Below are 15,131 nucleotides of genomic sequence, written 5' to 3' on the forward strand. Positions count from 1 at the left end.
GACGAGCCAATAAAAACAATGTTATAAGTAGTCTGGTGTTGCTCTCCTGTTCTTGCAATTGCCTCCCCTCTTAAAGGGAACTAGTAAAACTCATGACTTCTATACAAATATAAAATGAAGATGTGTCAAAATTTTATTAATTCACTTATTAATGAAGGAATCAGAAAGAGTTTATAAGTGATTCAAAGCAGGGTCTGGAGGAGATATATAGATATATATCCTGGAGAAGGAAATGGCAACCCACTCCAGTATTCTTGCCTGGAGAATTTCATGGACAGAGGAGCCTGGTGAGTTACAGTCCATGGGGTCACAAAAGAATCGGACATGACTTAGTGACTAATGCTTCCACTTTTATCCAGGACCACGTTTACACAAACAGGAATCATTTGCTTCCTTATCAGGTTTTCAAGTGAAATTCTCTCTCCAAAGGCATGCAAAACAACCCAGATAAAAGCAAAGGGGCTACAGAATCAGATAACCCCAAAGGGTTTACCAGGTAGCACCCAGCATTCAACTGAAAGGATACCCAATAATCATCTTGCCAGTTTCAAATTCTACTAACAATTTCTTGTGATGTTCCCAACTAAATAAAAGAGGTGAGAGAATACGTCTTACATTTAGTGTCTGACAGTGCAAAAAAAAAAAAAAAAAACAACAATAGAGGAACTCAGTTGAAAACTGGATTAAATTTGTAAAAGGAGGTGCTTAAATACAACCACTAACTGTGATAGAAGCTGAAATACAATCTTTTTAAAATTCCAGCATTTCTTTGAATTTCATTCAGAAACATGTTCAGTCTAAGAAAGATAGACTTCTCTCTTATCCCCATGGAAGGCATAAATGCTTTTGGGTTTCTCTAGAAGGAGAGATGAATACTGCTGCAGTTCTGGGGAGTGTGAATAGGAGAGAGTTACAAAACAAGAACTGGCCACACAGGACTCCTAGGGCTGCAAGGACTATGGACAAAAGGCCATAAAGTGATGCCCTTGGCCATTACGGAGGGTGACCAGCTTAAGCCAACTCCTCCACAATCAGTCTGCTTACAAACTCTCTTGCAGAAGGAAAGGGGAGAAGAGAGCTGTGGGGAGAGATGGGAGGATGGGGAGGATAGGAGAGAATGGGAGAGGAGGTGGGAGGGGAAGGAGAGAGGAAAGAGGCCCAGTAGATGGGAGGAAGGAAGAGACTCCCAGTGTGGCTGCCACTCTGCTGTTGCAGTTGCCTGGACCACAGGGCTGCCTCACGTTTCTGAGCTGGGAGACTGCTGGTTGATGAGCTGCACCTTGCAGTCCAACTGGAGTGACACGAGTTCAAGAACCTTCTGTGGGGGGAGAGGAGGAGTGGAACAAAGAGAACAGCACCTTCCCCTAAATTGGCAAAAGCCAGAGCTGCCAAATAGCACGTAAGAACCCAGCACCGGCGCTCAGCATGCCTTCCCCATGAGGGGCTGTCAAACTTATGGAGCACATGCGGCTTTTAGCAGCAAGGTCAGCAGCCAGGGTGCTGGCTCCTGCAGGACAAGATTCCTCTGGGATTTCCCCTGGGGAGCAAATACACGGTGTGAAGGGAGCTCGAGGGCTAAGCAACCGAACTACTAGGCACAGCCCTCGGCCGTGACCTTGTGCAGTCAGCACAAAAGGGACCTTCGAATGCTAAGGAGGTTATTCAGAGGCTAACGGAGAGCCAAAGAGGGAAGAGCTATGAAAACAAGAAAGGAGCGTTGGTACTAGCAAGTCACTGGTGATGAAAAGCTGAGCGGAACCTTAGAGTCACGGAAGCAGGAGTCGGCAATCTAAACAAACCAAGTGGGAATACACACAGGGGGAACTGCAGGTTAACACAGACCTAAGTTATAAAGCCCTTGTGTGACTATACACCTTCCTCAGACTTGCTAGACAAACCACATTTTAAATTCCTTTGGCCAAAAATATTTTAAAACTCTTACATTGAGGCCCAACTCCATTGGGAGCTAAAAAAAGACAACCTCTGTAACAGTTCATAAGCCTCCACCGGAAAGGCTGCTGCCAATACCCTGAGGATAAGACAACAGGGCTACTCAAGTTGAAAAAAGCGCTGAAAAACCAGAACCTGGAGGCAGAGGTCAGGAGGACATGCTTAACATCCTACCTGGTATTTATTGTAAAGGAACACTTCCATCCTCTGTATTTACATGTGAGACCCTGACTGGCCAACTCTGCAGGTCTTTGCTTCACAATTTAATGGAGAAATAAGGACCTGAAAAGCTAACACTGCCCCACCCCATCCACTTCCCACCCCCATGGCCAGTCTTTGGACTATTCCAGGCCACGGTTCAGCACATTCGTATTAGTAACAGTATGCATTTTCAACAAAAACCAGTCATGGCTAGAGGAAGTTACTAGGAAGTGACTATGTAATGTGAGCAAGAAAGACAATTTTGAAGTAAGCCCTGTGGAATACATGAAAGGACAGAAGAACAGAATAAATAACAGCAAAATCTGCTTCCGAGTTGTCAGGATTCCATATCACGGAAATGCAGAAGACATTCGGAGGTGGACTGGCCCATCCTAGCAATTGGACCCCGTTCTGGGACTGTTAGAAATGTGGCTGGAGTGGACAGGATGCTGGACGAGGCTCTAGTCTCTCGTGGTGTCGTCAACACACAAATAGCTCCACACGCACCCAAGAGGAAAGGACACACAGTGAACACAGGCACAGGCCAGGGGTCATTAGGACGCGCCCAGTGCCAGTGAGGGGGCAGAGGAGAAGCCGGTGCATCGTGGGCTGCAGCCTGAGGAGCGGGGCGCTCTCTCCCACCTCAGAACTATAATTGATTTGTCTGATTTACCAGAACAACAGTAAGCCACGCACCAGCCACATTTTATTGCCTGTTTTGCACGTTATATCTGCGGGAGATTGTATTTATTACAGAGCAGGCTACAGCAAAAACAATAATAACCTGGAGATAAGCAACAGCCTTACATTCCACTAACTCGCATTCTGACTTTTTGTGTGTCGGAGAGGTGGGGAGTGGAGACAGGATCGGGGAGAAAGAAAAGGCACGAATAATGAAAATAGGGTTGAATGAAGGGAAGCAGTTGCCACAGAACCACTCTACAAATGCAATCAGATCTAGCACCAAGTCGATCAGATTCTCAGTGGGTTTCATGCTCACGGAACCGTCCTGGCCTGGAGGGCAAGCGGACAAGAGGAGCAAGGACTGTGGTGATAGGCGTGGGTCATGGCCTATTTCCTCCACCTTTCAAAAATCAGAAATAAAGGAAACCAGCAACTGTTTCAGGACCCAAACTCCCAGATTTTTTCCCGCCTTAGTGGATACCCTGAAAAACAGGAGCAGAGATGCAGAAGAGTCAAGTTTATCCTAGCCCCAGTCAAAAGGTAGGTTCGTGCATCTAGCATTACAGATGCCATGAACCTTATGAAAAACTACGTTCCGTTGACATTGATGTCAAAAATCATCTACTTTAACAAAAATTAAAGCCCAACACAATCTATAAACACTGGGGACCCATCGCAGCATTCTTGAAAAGTCAAAAAAAAAAAAAAGAAAGAAAAAACTGTAATGAGTTCTCATGTAAGAGCTCAACTGGGCACCAGAGAACTCCAAGTTAGAAAGCATGTCTGGTAGCCAACATCAATCAGTCCAGTCCAGTCCCGGGGAAAGCTGATGGATGCACATGAAATGGCCTGCTTGCTTCAGCACGATAGGATGAGGCCAGCATCTCACCTGCCCAAGCAGAGTCAGCCACTCACTCCTACACCTGGCTACTTAACTCCCCACAGCAGGGAGTCAGCCAAGCAGGTCTTGCACTTGCTAACTCTCCACAGGAGGCATCTTTGTGCATTCCAACCCTGACCTGTTGAAATCGTTTTTACAAAACAGAAGAGAAGAGACAGGAACAATGGATAGAAACCCAACTCTAAGAGTGGGAGGCCATTAAGACTGGAACAAGTTTATGGATGATCTGTCTCCCAGTCATGATATATAACCTCCTCCACAGAGCATATTACTTGAGTGTGTTTAGAAAACAAAATATTAAGAGCATATATGTCTTTTTGTCCCTCAAGGATGTGTCCTGGGGTGGGGTGAGAGGTCCTGCATGAGTATCGGTTCACAGTCAGCATCGTGGTGGCATACGGCATATACTATTGGCTCAATGAGCCATTTACCACAGCCTGCAACTGAGAGGGTGGCCAATGAGGGGAGGGAGGGACACAAAGATTAAAAAAAAATTTTTTTTTACAAACTTTAATGAAACCATTACACGTGTTTGTCTTAGATGACCTTTACTCCAATGTTTGTTAGTTCACCTGGATGTAAACCATTGGCCTGACTGACCCTACCTGACCACGGGTCCCTCGGTAACATCGCCAGAACACTTCAGGAAACTGGAGACCCATACCTCACACTTAAATAGTGCAAGAGAATTCAACACACACATACTGAACATGATACTGTGACAGAAAGAAGAGAAGGTTAGAAAAGGGAGACAAAACTCTTCTGTTAGAGAGGGCACCAAAAAAGCCTCTAACCTAAACTGAATAATGTGTGACAAAGGTGGACAAGGTCATTCTGACATCTATTGAATGGATTGCTTTTTCACTTTCACTCTCCACGTGGTCCAGCTATCCTCTCTTATTTATGTGGTAAGTAGAGGAGTTTGACTTGCATTTATTTCTGACTAATGTAAGAATAAACCAATTCTCCAATATTTAGGCAGCAAAGAGAATAAAAGTATGTATGAAACTGAACTACAGTTTAGGGGGTGGATCATGAAGACAAGTTTCCTAAGATTCATGGCTACCAAAACACACACAGAGGAAACACATCAAGGTAGGAGGCAGCATGAGATTCGAAGATAGCCTTAAAGATCACTAGGACACTATGCTGGGAATGCCAAGAGGACAATCCCAAAACAAGTGTAACTCTGCCTCAAGAAGCCATCAACGGCCTCACTTCGATCCCAGTGGGAAATCTAAGCATGAACACGAACCCCTCAGGCCAAAACAGAGTACCATCCCAAGGCTCAATTCAGCTTCTGGATGGCCCCAGTGGGCCAGACAAGAGCTTTGGGGTGGGCATATCTGCTCTCAGTGCAGGAGTCACCACAATGTTTTCCAAAATAGGTATCTTACAACTTTCCCCCCCCTGCAGTTAAAAAACCAAAACAAAAATTACCCTTTGATTTGACCAAAAGAATGACATTAAAAGAAATATGGCTGAGAATGCCACAGCAGATACAGAGAGAAATTAAGAACAATTACCCAGCATGGTAAACGAGAGAGAAAACTGTCCTGATACCAGCGCAGGGAAAGTCACCTGTGAAACATGAGCCTCAGTAGGTGCAACACAGTCACTTGCAGCTCAAACACCAGACTTCAGCCACGACGGACACATACCATGTACCTCACTTGATGAACAGTGGCATGGTATCGTGACTGAAGTCCAATTAATATAGGCCACACTGTACAACCTGTAGTATGCAGTGACTGCTACAGAGAGGGAAAGTTTAACAGAATCCCAGTGACTGAAGCCCACAGGGGAACACCACACTCAGGCAATAGAGAGCTGGCCAGATGCGTTTAGACGCCATCACAAGGAACCACAGGTAGAGCCTGAGTCAGGCTTGGGAACACAACAGAACAAGATTCACTGGAATTCATCACTGCTGTGGGCTCGGCTGAGCTTCTGTTTACAACAGCATTTTTTTCTTGGCGCCCAGGGCCAGCTGTCCAAATGTCCAGGCTGAGGCTGACAAGCTCCTCCTCTGTCATGTCCCCTGGGCTATGTGCTCTCTCTACACAGGACCTGGAGCCCCCCCTTACCCATTAGTGACTACGTGAGCAGAACTGGATGGTGTGTGTCCCAGGAACAGAGGGTGAAACTGACAGCCAACAGGTCTTCCCTGGCCCTCTGATCAAAATCAAACTCAGAACCCTCACGACCGCCCTGGGCTGCTCTATGTCTCTTCCAAGCGGTCGCTCCCTGGCACTACTGCTGCCTCTCTTCAGTGCTTGCATGTAGGGACCTTATCTGTCTTTATCTGTCCTGTTCACTGTTATATCCTCACTGTTGAGAACAGTTCCAGGCACCGTAGGCACTTGCTGAATAAATGAATAAACTGTCTCAATTAACAAAGGTATCTAATTCAGACACAGAAGCTCCTAAATACACAAGTTAACATCCTAGGCACAAATAGTCATTTGGACACAGCCTTTAGGCAGCTCAAAAGTATCTACATCACCTCTTCTTTTCTATCATCTAGTAGATCTGTTAGCTCAAAGGATGCTCACACCGTTCCAGCCTCATTCATTAGGATTAATTCCTAAACTTGTCTGAAAATCTATATTTGACATTTTTTTTCCACTAAGACTTTTCAGTCACAGAATTAAACAGGAAAAATTTTTTTTATTTAAGGTAATTTCATTTTAACACAACTCGAGAGAAATATCTTCTAACTCATGATAATAAGAAAATGGAAAAGCAACTAAGTAAAAATTCAGGTGGGGAGTTGGGAGGTTTTATGCCCTGGTTTAAATTCTGTTTTCCCAGAGAATAAAACAGGATCTCTACAGAGGCATTAGCAGAAGCTGTGGAAAAACTCACATTCAGTGCCTGAAAACAAATGAGCTACAGAAAACACATAAGCGGAGGCCCTTCAGTGAAGCAGCAGCCAAGCTCTTGGCGCCTCGAAGTCACATGGCTCCATTCAACGACACAACTCACCCCAGATATGTCTGCAACCCGGTGGATAGGCACTTCCTTCTTGCTATGCAATCCTTTGCCATTCTTAATAGCTCTGCAAAGAAAGAGAAAGGGAAAAAAAAAAACTCAATGAAAATACAAACCACAGTGGGAAGGGCTAAGGAGGGAGGGAAAGGGGGCAAGAAGAGAGGTCAGTTCACTGGGCATGTGTGACTACAGAGGGCACACTGCTGAGTAACTAGTGTTGTCCAGAACATTCCATGGTGGGGAGGGTACATGTCTGCTCTTCCCCTAAGCCCAGTAACCATGGCTTGGCTGCTAGTTAAGGCCAGCTGTTCACCTTGTTATCAGAGAAAGCTCCCTAACTTGTCTCCAAATGAAAGGCATTGTTCCAGGCATAAAAGAACAATCAGTTGGAAGAGCATATTCCTGAAAAACAGAAGTAATAATGTTTCTTGAAGTAATAATGTTTCTTTCTGGGTTTAATCATATGAAACATTTTCAATGCAATATATGTACCTAGCGTTCCAATTCTAAGGGAAATAAGTTTCTCCCAGGTAAAAAGATAAATTGCCCTGAATGAAGCAATATTGTACAGAAGTCTTTTTAATATGGGGGAAGAAGGGCGTTTCTTGGTGGTCCAGTGGTTAAGAATGCAGTGCTTTCATTGCCTGACCTGAGATCAATCCCTGGTTGGGTAACTAAGATCATGCAAGCTGTGCAGCATGACCAATAAATAATAACTAAATCGGGAAGAAATTAGCAAAGGTGCATAATTGAGAATAAGCCTCATTCTCAGGTTGTAATGACAATGAGTTTAGCAGGGGATCCTGCAATACACATCTGACCACCTTGTGCATCCTAATTGGATTGGTCTAATTGTGTCCTCAGAGAAGGCAATGGCACCCCACTCCAGTACTCTTGCCTGGGAAATTCCATGGACGGAGGAGCCTGGTGGGCTGCAGTCCATGGACTGAGTGACTTCACTTTCACTTTTCACTTTCATGCATTGGAGAAGGAAATGGCAACCCACTCTAGTGTTCTTGCCTGGAGAATCCCAGGGACCGGGGAGCCTGGTGGGCTGCTGTCTATGGGGTCGCGCAGAGTCGGACACGACTGACGTGACTTAGCAGCAGCAGCAGTAGCAATTGTGTCCTAACTGAATTGGTCCAATCTCCCACCTTTTGCGTTCTAATCCCTTGAGTGGTAGCTTCAGGGACCTGATCACTTGTGTAACAGTGAAGGACCTCAGACTCAAAGGTGATGGTACAGCACTAAGCAATTAGTCAAGACCTTCACGAATACTTAGAGGAGGAAATGGCAATCCACTCCAGGATTCTTGCTGGGAAATACCATGGACAGAGCAGGCTATAGTCCATGGGGTTGCAAAGAGTCAGACATGACTGAATGATTAACACTTTGTGCATACTGGCACGTAAAGAACATTTGTGTTTAGGGACAGAGAAAGATTCAGGAATGTGTCTGCTTCATGAACTAGACTTTCTAGGGTTTCCATATCTCAGAGAAAGTGTTAAAGTAAATTACCCAGACCAGGGTCAAGGTGTAGGACCATCACACTATGAACCACACTGCAGCCCTCCTCGTACCCAGGCTCCGTGAACGAACAGAACTAGAGGTATTACTAGAGTCCTAGCTTTCTAAATCCAATTCACAAATCAAACTGGGTGGGAGTTGCTGAGTGCAAAGTGGAACAGTCATTTCTTACATATGTGGCCCTCATCATTTGCCTCCTTTTCCACCCAGGGGACCTATCTCTCACTCAACTTATCTGAAACATCCTCTGTTCAGAAACAACAAACAAAACACTTTCCTTTCTACTCAGTTTCCATTCCGTGATGAGGGTAAGAAATCAAAATACAGAATTAAAAAAACCTGTAACTCACTCTACTCTGAACTGTTAACAGAAAGAAAACATTCCCAAGTTCCTTGAATGCACAGTTCCTCCTGAATTTGAATCAAGGCAAGGGTTTTAGACATTGCAAGTGGGTCAGAATTTCTCCATTTAATTTTAGTCCAGTGCTTTATCATTCAGGGAATTTGATGATGCCAACAGATGGGGACTGAATCTCAAGGTTTAGCCCATGGTCTCTTGGGATCTCCACACTAATAGTAGATCCAACTCTTTTAGCTCCTAAATCCTGTGTGTATCCAGACTGTGTTCTGTTTCTACAGTCTCCCCTGCCACCAACAAGCTTTCCCTATTTTGCTACCATAAACTCGAAGGAGGAGTCTTGGGAACAAACCTGCTGTGAGGCAAGGCAAGCTCACCGTCACCCCAATTGTAAGTTGCTTCCCTTCAGGGCGAGGCATGCTTAGATTTCTGCAGGTCCTGTGGGGGCACAAACTGCCTACAGCCTCCTCCTGTTCTAACAATCAGGACAACCAAAATAAACGGACCTACCCAGTAAACAGATGGTTCATGTGAGAACATTGCTGAACGCCTGGCCTCTCCTGGGGGCTGGAGGGCACCTCATATACTACAAGGCAAAAAGAGCAGGGCTTGGGCAGTAAGTCAGAAAACAGGTTCTTTGTAAAAGCAGGGAGGTGGTAAATCAAAATTCTTCTTTCTCTCTATGATCCCAAAGGAGCCTTATGACATAAGCAGAAATTCAGGACTTAACCAAGGTTAAACATACTACCCCAAGGTGAAAAACCATCATACCCCAAACAGAAAATATGGATAACAGTATGCATATGACATCTGAAACAAACCAGAATTCTTTAAAATTAAGTCTTAATATTAAAAAGGCAGAGGAACTAGAGATCAAATTGCCACCATCCGTTGGATCATAGAAAAAGCAAGAGAATTGCAGAAAAACATCTACTTCTGCTTCCCTGTCTACGCTAAAGCCTTTGACTATGTGGATCACAACAAACCATGGAAAATCCTTCAAGAGAGGGGAATACTAGACCACCTGACCTGCCTCCTATGAAACCTATATGCAGGTCAAAAAGCAACAGTTAGAACCTTACATGGAACAATGGACTGGTTCCAAATGGAAAAGAGCACGTCAAGCCTGTATATTGTCACATTGCTTATTTAACTTGTATGCAGAGTACATCATGCAAAATGCCAGACTGGCTGAAGCACAAGCTGGAATAAAGACTGCGGGGAGAAATATAAATAACCTCAGATATGTAGATGACACCACCCTTATGGCAGAAAGCGAAGAGGAGCTAGACTCTCTTGATAAAAGTAAAAGAGGAGAGTGAAACAGTTGGCTTAAAACTCAACATTTAAAAAACTTTAAGATTATGGCATCCAGTCCCATCACTTCATGGCAAATAGATGGGGAAACAATGGAAACAGTGACAGACTTTATTTTCTTGGGCTCCAAAATCACTGCAGATGGTGACTGCAGCCATGAAATTAAAAGATGATTGCTCCTTGGAAGAAAAGCTATGAACAACCCAGACAGCATATTAAAAAGCAGAGACATTACTTTGCCAACAAAGGTCTGTGTAGTCAAGGCTATTGTTTTTCCAGTAGTCCTGCATGGATGTTCGAGTTGGACTATAAAGAAAGCTGAGCATTGAAGAATGATGCTTTTGAACTGTGGTGTTGGAGAAGACTCTCCTGAGAGTCCCTTGGACTGCAAGGAGATCCAACCAGTCAATCCTAAAGGATATCGGTCCTGAATATTCATTGGAAGGACTAATGCTGAAGCTGAAACTCCCAATACTTTGGCCACCTGATGCCAAGAACTGGCTCACTGGAAAAGCCCTGATGCTGGGAAAGACTGAAGGTGGGAGGAGAAGGGACGACAGAGGATGATATGGCTGGACGGCATCACTGTCGTGATGGACATGAGTAGGACCTTGTTTAGGACCTTGTTCCTAAAAAGATTATTATTAGGTACTTGGTTGCATTCAGGCATTAATTTTGGAAAAACCTTAAAAGACTTCATCTTTTCATACTTTAGATACAATTGCTAAATTAGATAAGATTTCAGGCAAATTTTGTAAATTTCATTTACACTCAAGAGGCAGTATCATATTTAAGGGCTTCCCAGGTGGCTCAGTGGTAAAGAATCTATCTGAAATGCAGGAGACCCGGGTCCAACTCTTGGGTCAGGAAGATCCTCTGGAGAAGGAAATGGCAACCCATTCCAGTATTTTTGCCTGGGAAATCCCATGGATAGAGGAGCCTGGCAGACTATAGTCCATGGGGTCGCAAAGAATCGGACACGACTGAGCAACTAAACAACAACAGATCATACTTAAGCTGAGAAATAGTTGTTGTTGCTGCTGCTGCTGCTGCTAAGTCACTTCAGTCGTGTCCAACTCTGTGCAGCCCCATACATGGCAGCCCACCAGGCTCCCCCATCCCTGGGATTCTCCAGGCAAGAACACTGGAGTGGGTTGCCATTTCCTTCTCCAATGCATGAAAGTGAAAAGTGAAAGTGAAGTCGCTCAGTCGTGTCTGACTCTTAGCGACCCCATGGACTGCAGCCCACCAGGCTCCTCTGTCCATGGGATTTTCCAGGCAAGAGTACTGGAGTGGGGTGCCATCGTCTTCTCCGAGTTGTTGTTAGTTCTTAACAAAACAGAGACAAAAGTGAAAGTTTGTTATTATTATCTGTAAATACTAACTACAAACGCTGCCTGCCCAGGACTAAAGAGTAAACGGTACACTGGACCCAGGCCGCACAGCGTGAGGGCTCACTGACCAAGTCGCTAAATGGTCTCAGGCCCGCTCAGGGAGACCCAGGTCTCCCGCCCTGTGCTGCGGTTGCTTTGGTCCTTGTTTGCCCACTGCTGCAGAAAGGGCCCTGGGTGAGCCATCCCCAGAAAACCTCCGTCAGTCTGACACAAGGGCTTCTAGAGAGAGAGGATCTGTGGGAACACCTCAGTGCAGAAATACCTGCTCTTATCTCAAAGAAGTAAGGATCAAACACCAAGACTGGTAGGCTCACCACAGTGCTGTTCCTGAAAGGAGTATACTATGTACCTTTTTCTTCCAGGATGCAAAGTGCATATATGACATGCCTGTCTACTAACAGCTGTACATACAGCAAATGAAAACGAGATCCTGCTTCTGCTGCCTTGTCACGACTTCTCGGTGGGGCAATCCCCGAATCTTACATAATCCAGCCTCTGTGGCCTAGGTTTGGGGGCACTCTGACTTTTAAGACCTGGGAGGGTACAGAAGGTAGTAAGTTTGCTTTCCACCAGTGCCTGCTCCACCGAGCAAATGGCGACTCCTCTCCCCACACTTCCTGCAGGCTGAAACCGCGGCTCAACATCCCTTTTCATTAGGCAAGGAATGAAACTCCTGACTTCTAAACTTCGCCTGCTGTGTCTGCTTAATAGCTGCTTTCTCACAAAGGCAGGCTGGAGCTCAGGCCAGCCGGGAGAAAGGAAGCAGTGGGGCAGAACTCAGCCTGCGCCTGTCGGAGGCTTTCTTCTCCAAGCAGCCACAGCACAAAGATGGCAACGACCAGCAGTGTCCATAATGGACAGAAATCATCGCCAGCCGGGAAAAGTGAATAACGTCTGCACACATACACAGAGGCAACAGTAAAGGAGAGGGATGAAAACTCTGCTTTTTAGGTTGCTTCTAGAAGCTTCTAGAAGCTATAGCGTGGGACAGGAACCCCATTCAGATCAGCACGAAACTCTTCTTGCCAAGTTTTAAATTCTCCTGTATGAGATACTACTGCTTTCCCACTAGAAGATAAAACCATCAACTCTGCAAAGGCAGACATGGGTGTTGTTAAAAGGGAGATTAGCCTACTACTTAGCATAAAAGGATTAGAACCTAACACTGTACAAAGAAACAGTTTGCTTTTCGGTTCTAGGGCCCCTTGCAGAAAAGCCTCCATCTCCAAGGCACAAGCCTTAGCACCACTGACATCCTGAATCATCAGTTCATCTTGTGGCAAAGAGGCCATGACTTTAATTTCAATACAACAATGGTAGACTGGTATTCTGAATAATTTTGTAAGTTTACAAAAAAAGTTCAAAGAATGTATGGTTAGAGCCAGCCTTAACCCAATCACAAAATAGTTGCCACATGAGGAATTTTTTAAAAATCAAATTCAATTATTTATTTGGCTGCATGGGGTCTTAGTTGTGGCTTGCTGGATCTAGTTCCCTGAGGGCTAGAACCCAAACCCCCTGCACTGGGGCTGTGGAGTCTCAGCTACTGGACCATCAGGGAAGTCCCTTTTCTTGGGATTAAAAAAGTTATTTTTATCTTTTGGCCATGCAGTGCGGCATGTGGAATTTTATTAAGTTCCCCAACCAAGGAATGAACCAGAACTCTCTACACTGGAAGCATGGCGTCTTAACCACTTGACCACCATGAAAGTCCCAGGAATTCTCTACCTGGTGACATAAGTGAGCTTCAGGGAGAATGCTGGGAGTATCTATGAATCAACCTGAAATAGTAGGAGAATTATATATGTGAATTTTTCTGGGGAATAGGAACTCCAACAGCTTCACAGAAAGAACCACTTTTATACATAAAAGGGATCTAAAGGAAACAAAGTGATGGAAAGCAGACAACAGAGGCAGAGGGAAATGACGCGGCAAGATCAGGAGGCCCTGACTGGCAACTCCCCTTTAACAACACTGCCTTGTTAACCAGGAAACCAAGCTATCCCTTAACTCTGCTCTGAGTCCTTGCCTACAGCCAAGCCTTTCTTCCTTCCTAATTGTGCTCACTTGGCTCTGCTGTAACCCTCTTGGGCCAGGCCCACATCAATTTATTCCAAGATAACATCAGGACTATTTTAACTAAATCCACTCAGGCTCCTTTGAGAGCGCACACCACCCCTCCATGACTTCTTCACAAAATCAGTTCATCACTTTGTTCCCCTGCTTATACCCATAACAGAGACCCCCAGCCTGTGCCATCAAGGGGAAAGTGTAACCTGGCTTTCATGGGCCCGTTTGTCTTCCCTACTCCTTCTAATCCAGTGGGGTCCATTTTCTCCAGACCCTTACGTGCAAATCATTCATAGATCCACACTAGAGAAAAAAAGCCACCACCTCATCCCAATCATAAAACAGCTGTCACATACAAACTGCTAAATCGGGGCCCTAGGTGGGAGTCTGTTTGAATAGTGGAAGTATCTACAAACTACTCTGAAGCAGTAGAATTATATATGTGAATGGGTACACGTCTGTGCATCACTCAGTTGAGCATCCAGTTACAAACTGCAATGCAGTATTTTTGAACTGCATCATGCATTCACTTTAGTTCTATAGTAGACTATGGGCCCTTTGAGGACTTGAATTCTAGCCTTAATATTTGCTACAGTATTTAATACAGAGCTATATTCACATAGTCTTAAACTCAGGGTCACCTAGATAAATTATCGTGCGCCTGGTAAAGCTGAACCAATGTCCACTGACTAACACAGAGTGTGAAGATATTTCAGACTGGAGACTGGATAATGCCAAAGTGGGCATAGAGCACAGAAGAGTGAGCTTGTTGGCTTTCCTGGAGGTGCAGATTTGTGGTAAGATACATGCTCCAGGTTGCAGGCATCTTGGTTTCGCTACTTGGAGTGGGGCAAGGCAGAAGAGTTGAAAGCCTGGCCTCTGAGCAGAAGCACAAGGGCATCAAGATCAGAAGCCTCGCATTCCCCTCCTTAGGTCCCCGAGAGATAGAGGAGGTGGTTGGCCACCTGAAAGGCAGTGATGGGAGCAAAGCCCCAGCTAACACGAACAATAAAACAGGACCAAGTGGCAGGACCGTCAGAAGCACCTACTGGGTAGTACAGAGTATGTAACTATGGAGAAAGGGAAAGAATTCAAACAGAAAAGGAGGAAAAACAGAACAAAGAGCCAGTTAACTTGCCAAACTTCTAAAGAATCTTGCAACGTATTTTTAGCTCACATTGATGAATACAGAGTTTCAACTGAAACAAACAGCAGTGAAACACAGCAGCAAGCAACACTTTCTTCAGCTTTTTTTACTGGTTCCTTGGCACCTGGAGGAGGCAACCAGGTCCTGACACTCAGAAAATGAGATGTGGAGCGGGCACAGGTGCACAATGCAGGGGCGGGTGAGCTAAGATGATGCAGCTGCGCTGCAAACGAAATCAGAATCACTGATAAGACAGAAAAGATGGAGCGTACATAGTTGGGAAAGGAGGAAATTGAGTCCTACGGTCAAGGGGAGGTGGGAGGACTTTTGAGGCAGTAGAGCAAATAACAAGGAACTCTGGGCAACCTCATCTAAAACTAATATAAAAAGAAATGAAGATGTATTTCTGTTGTGCCGGGTGTGACAAGTGATCTGCTGTGCTCAGGTTAAGAGGGGAAAACTGAGCTCTGTGGAAGAGAACCACCAGGCAGCGCAATATTAGATTCATGAAAACATGAGCAGACGATGCTGTCCCAGGTTAGGGCCACAGGATTAGTATCGCCCAGGAGAAATGGTCCGTGTCAGTCT

At 45.1% G+C, this 15,131-nt stretch overlaps 1 protein-coding gene across 1 annotated transcript in view; it reads right to left on the minus strand.

Annotated features, from left to right (window-relative positions):
• SND1 (staphylococcal nuclease and tudor domain containing 1) overlaps positions 1-15,131 on the minus strand; it is a 421,950-nt gene that overhangs the window by 170,680 nt on the left and 236,139 nt on the right. The window contains exon 15 of the mRNA XM_010831720.1: positions 6,725-6,797. Coding sequence (XP_010830022.1) covers positions 6,725-6,797 — 73 coding nt within the window. The remainder of the gene's footprint in view (positions 1-6,724; positions 6,798-15,131) is intronic.

Source organism: Bison bison, unplaced genomic scaffold, assembly GCF_000754665.1.
Source record: "Bison bison bison isolate TAMUID 2011002044 unplaced genomic scaffold, Bison_UMD1.0 scf7180017864530, whole genome shotgun sequence".
Classification (NCBI taxonomy): Eukaryota; Metazoa; Chordata; class Mammalia; order Artiodactyla; family Bovidae; genus Bison; species Bison bison.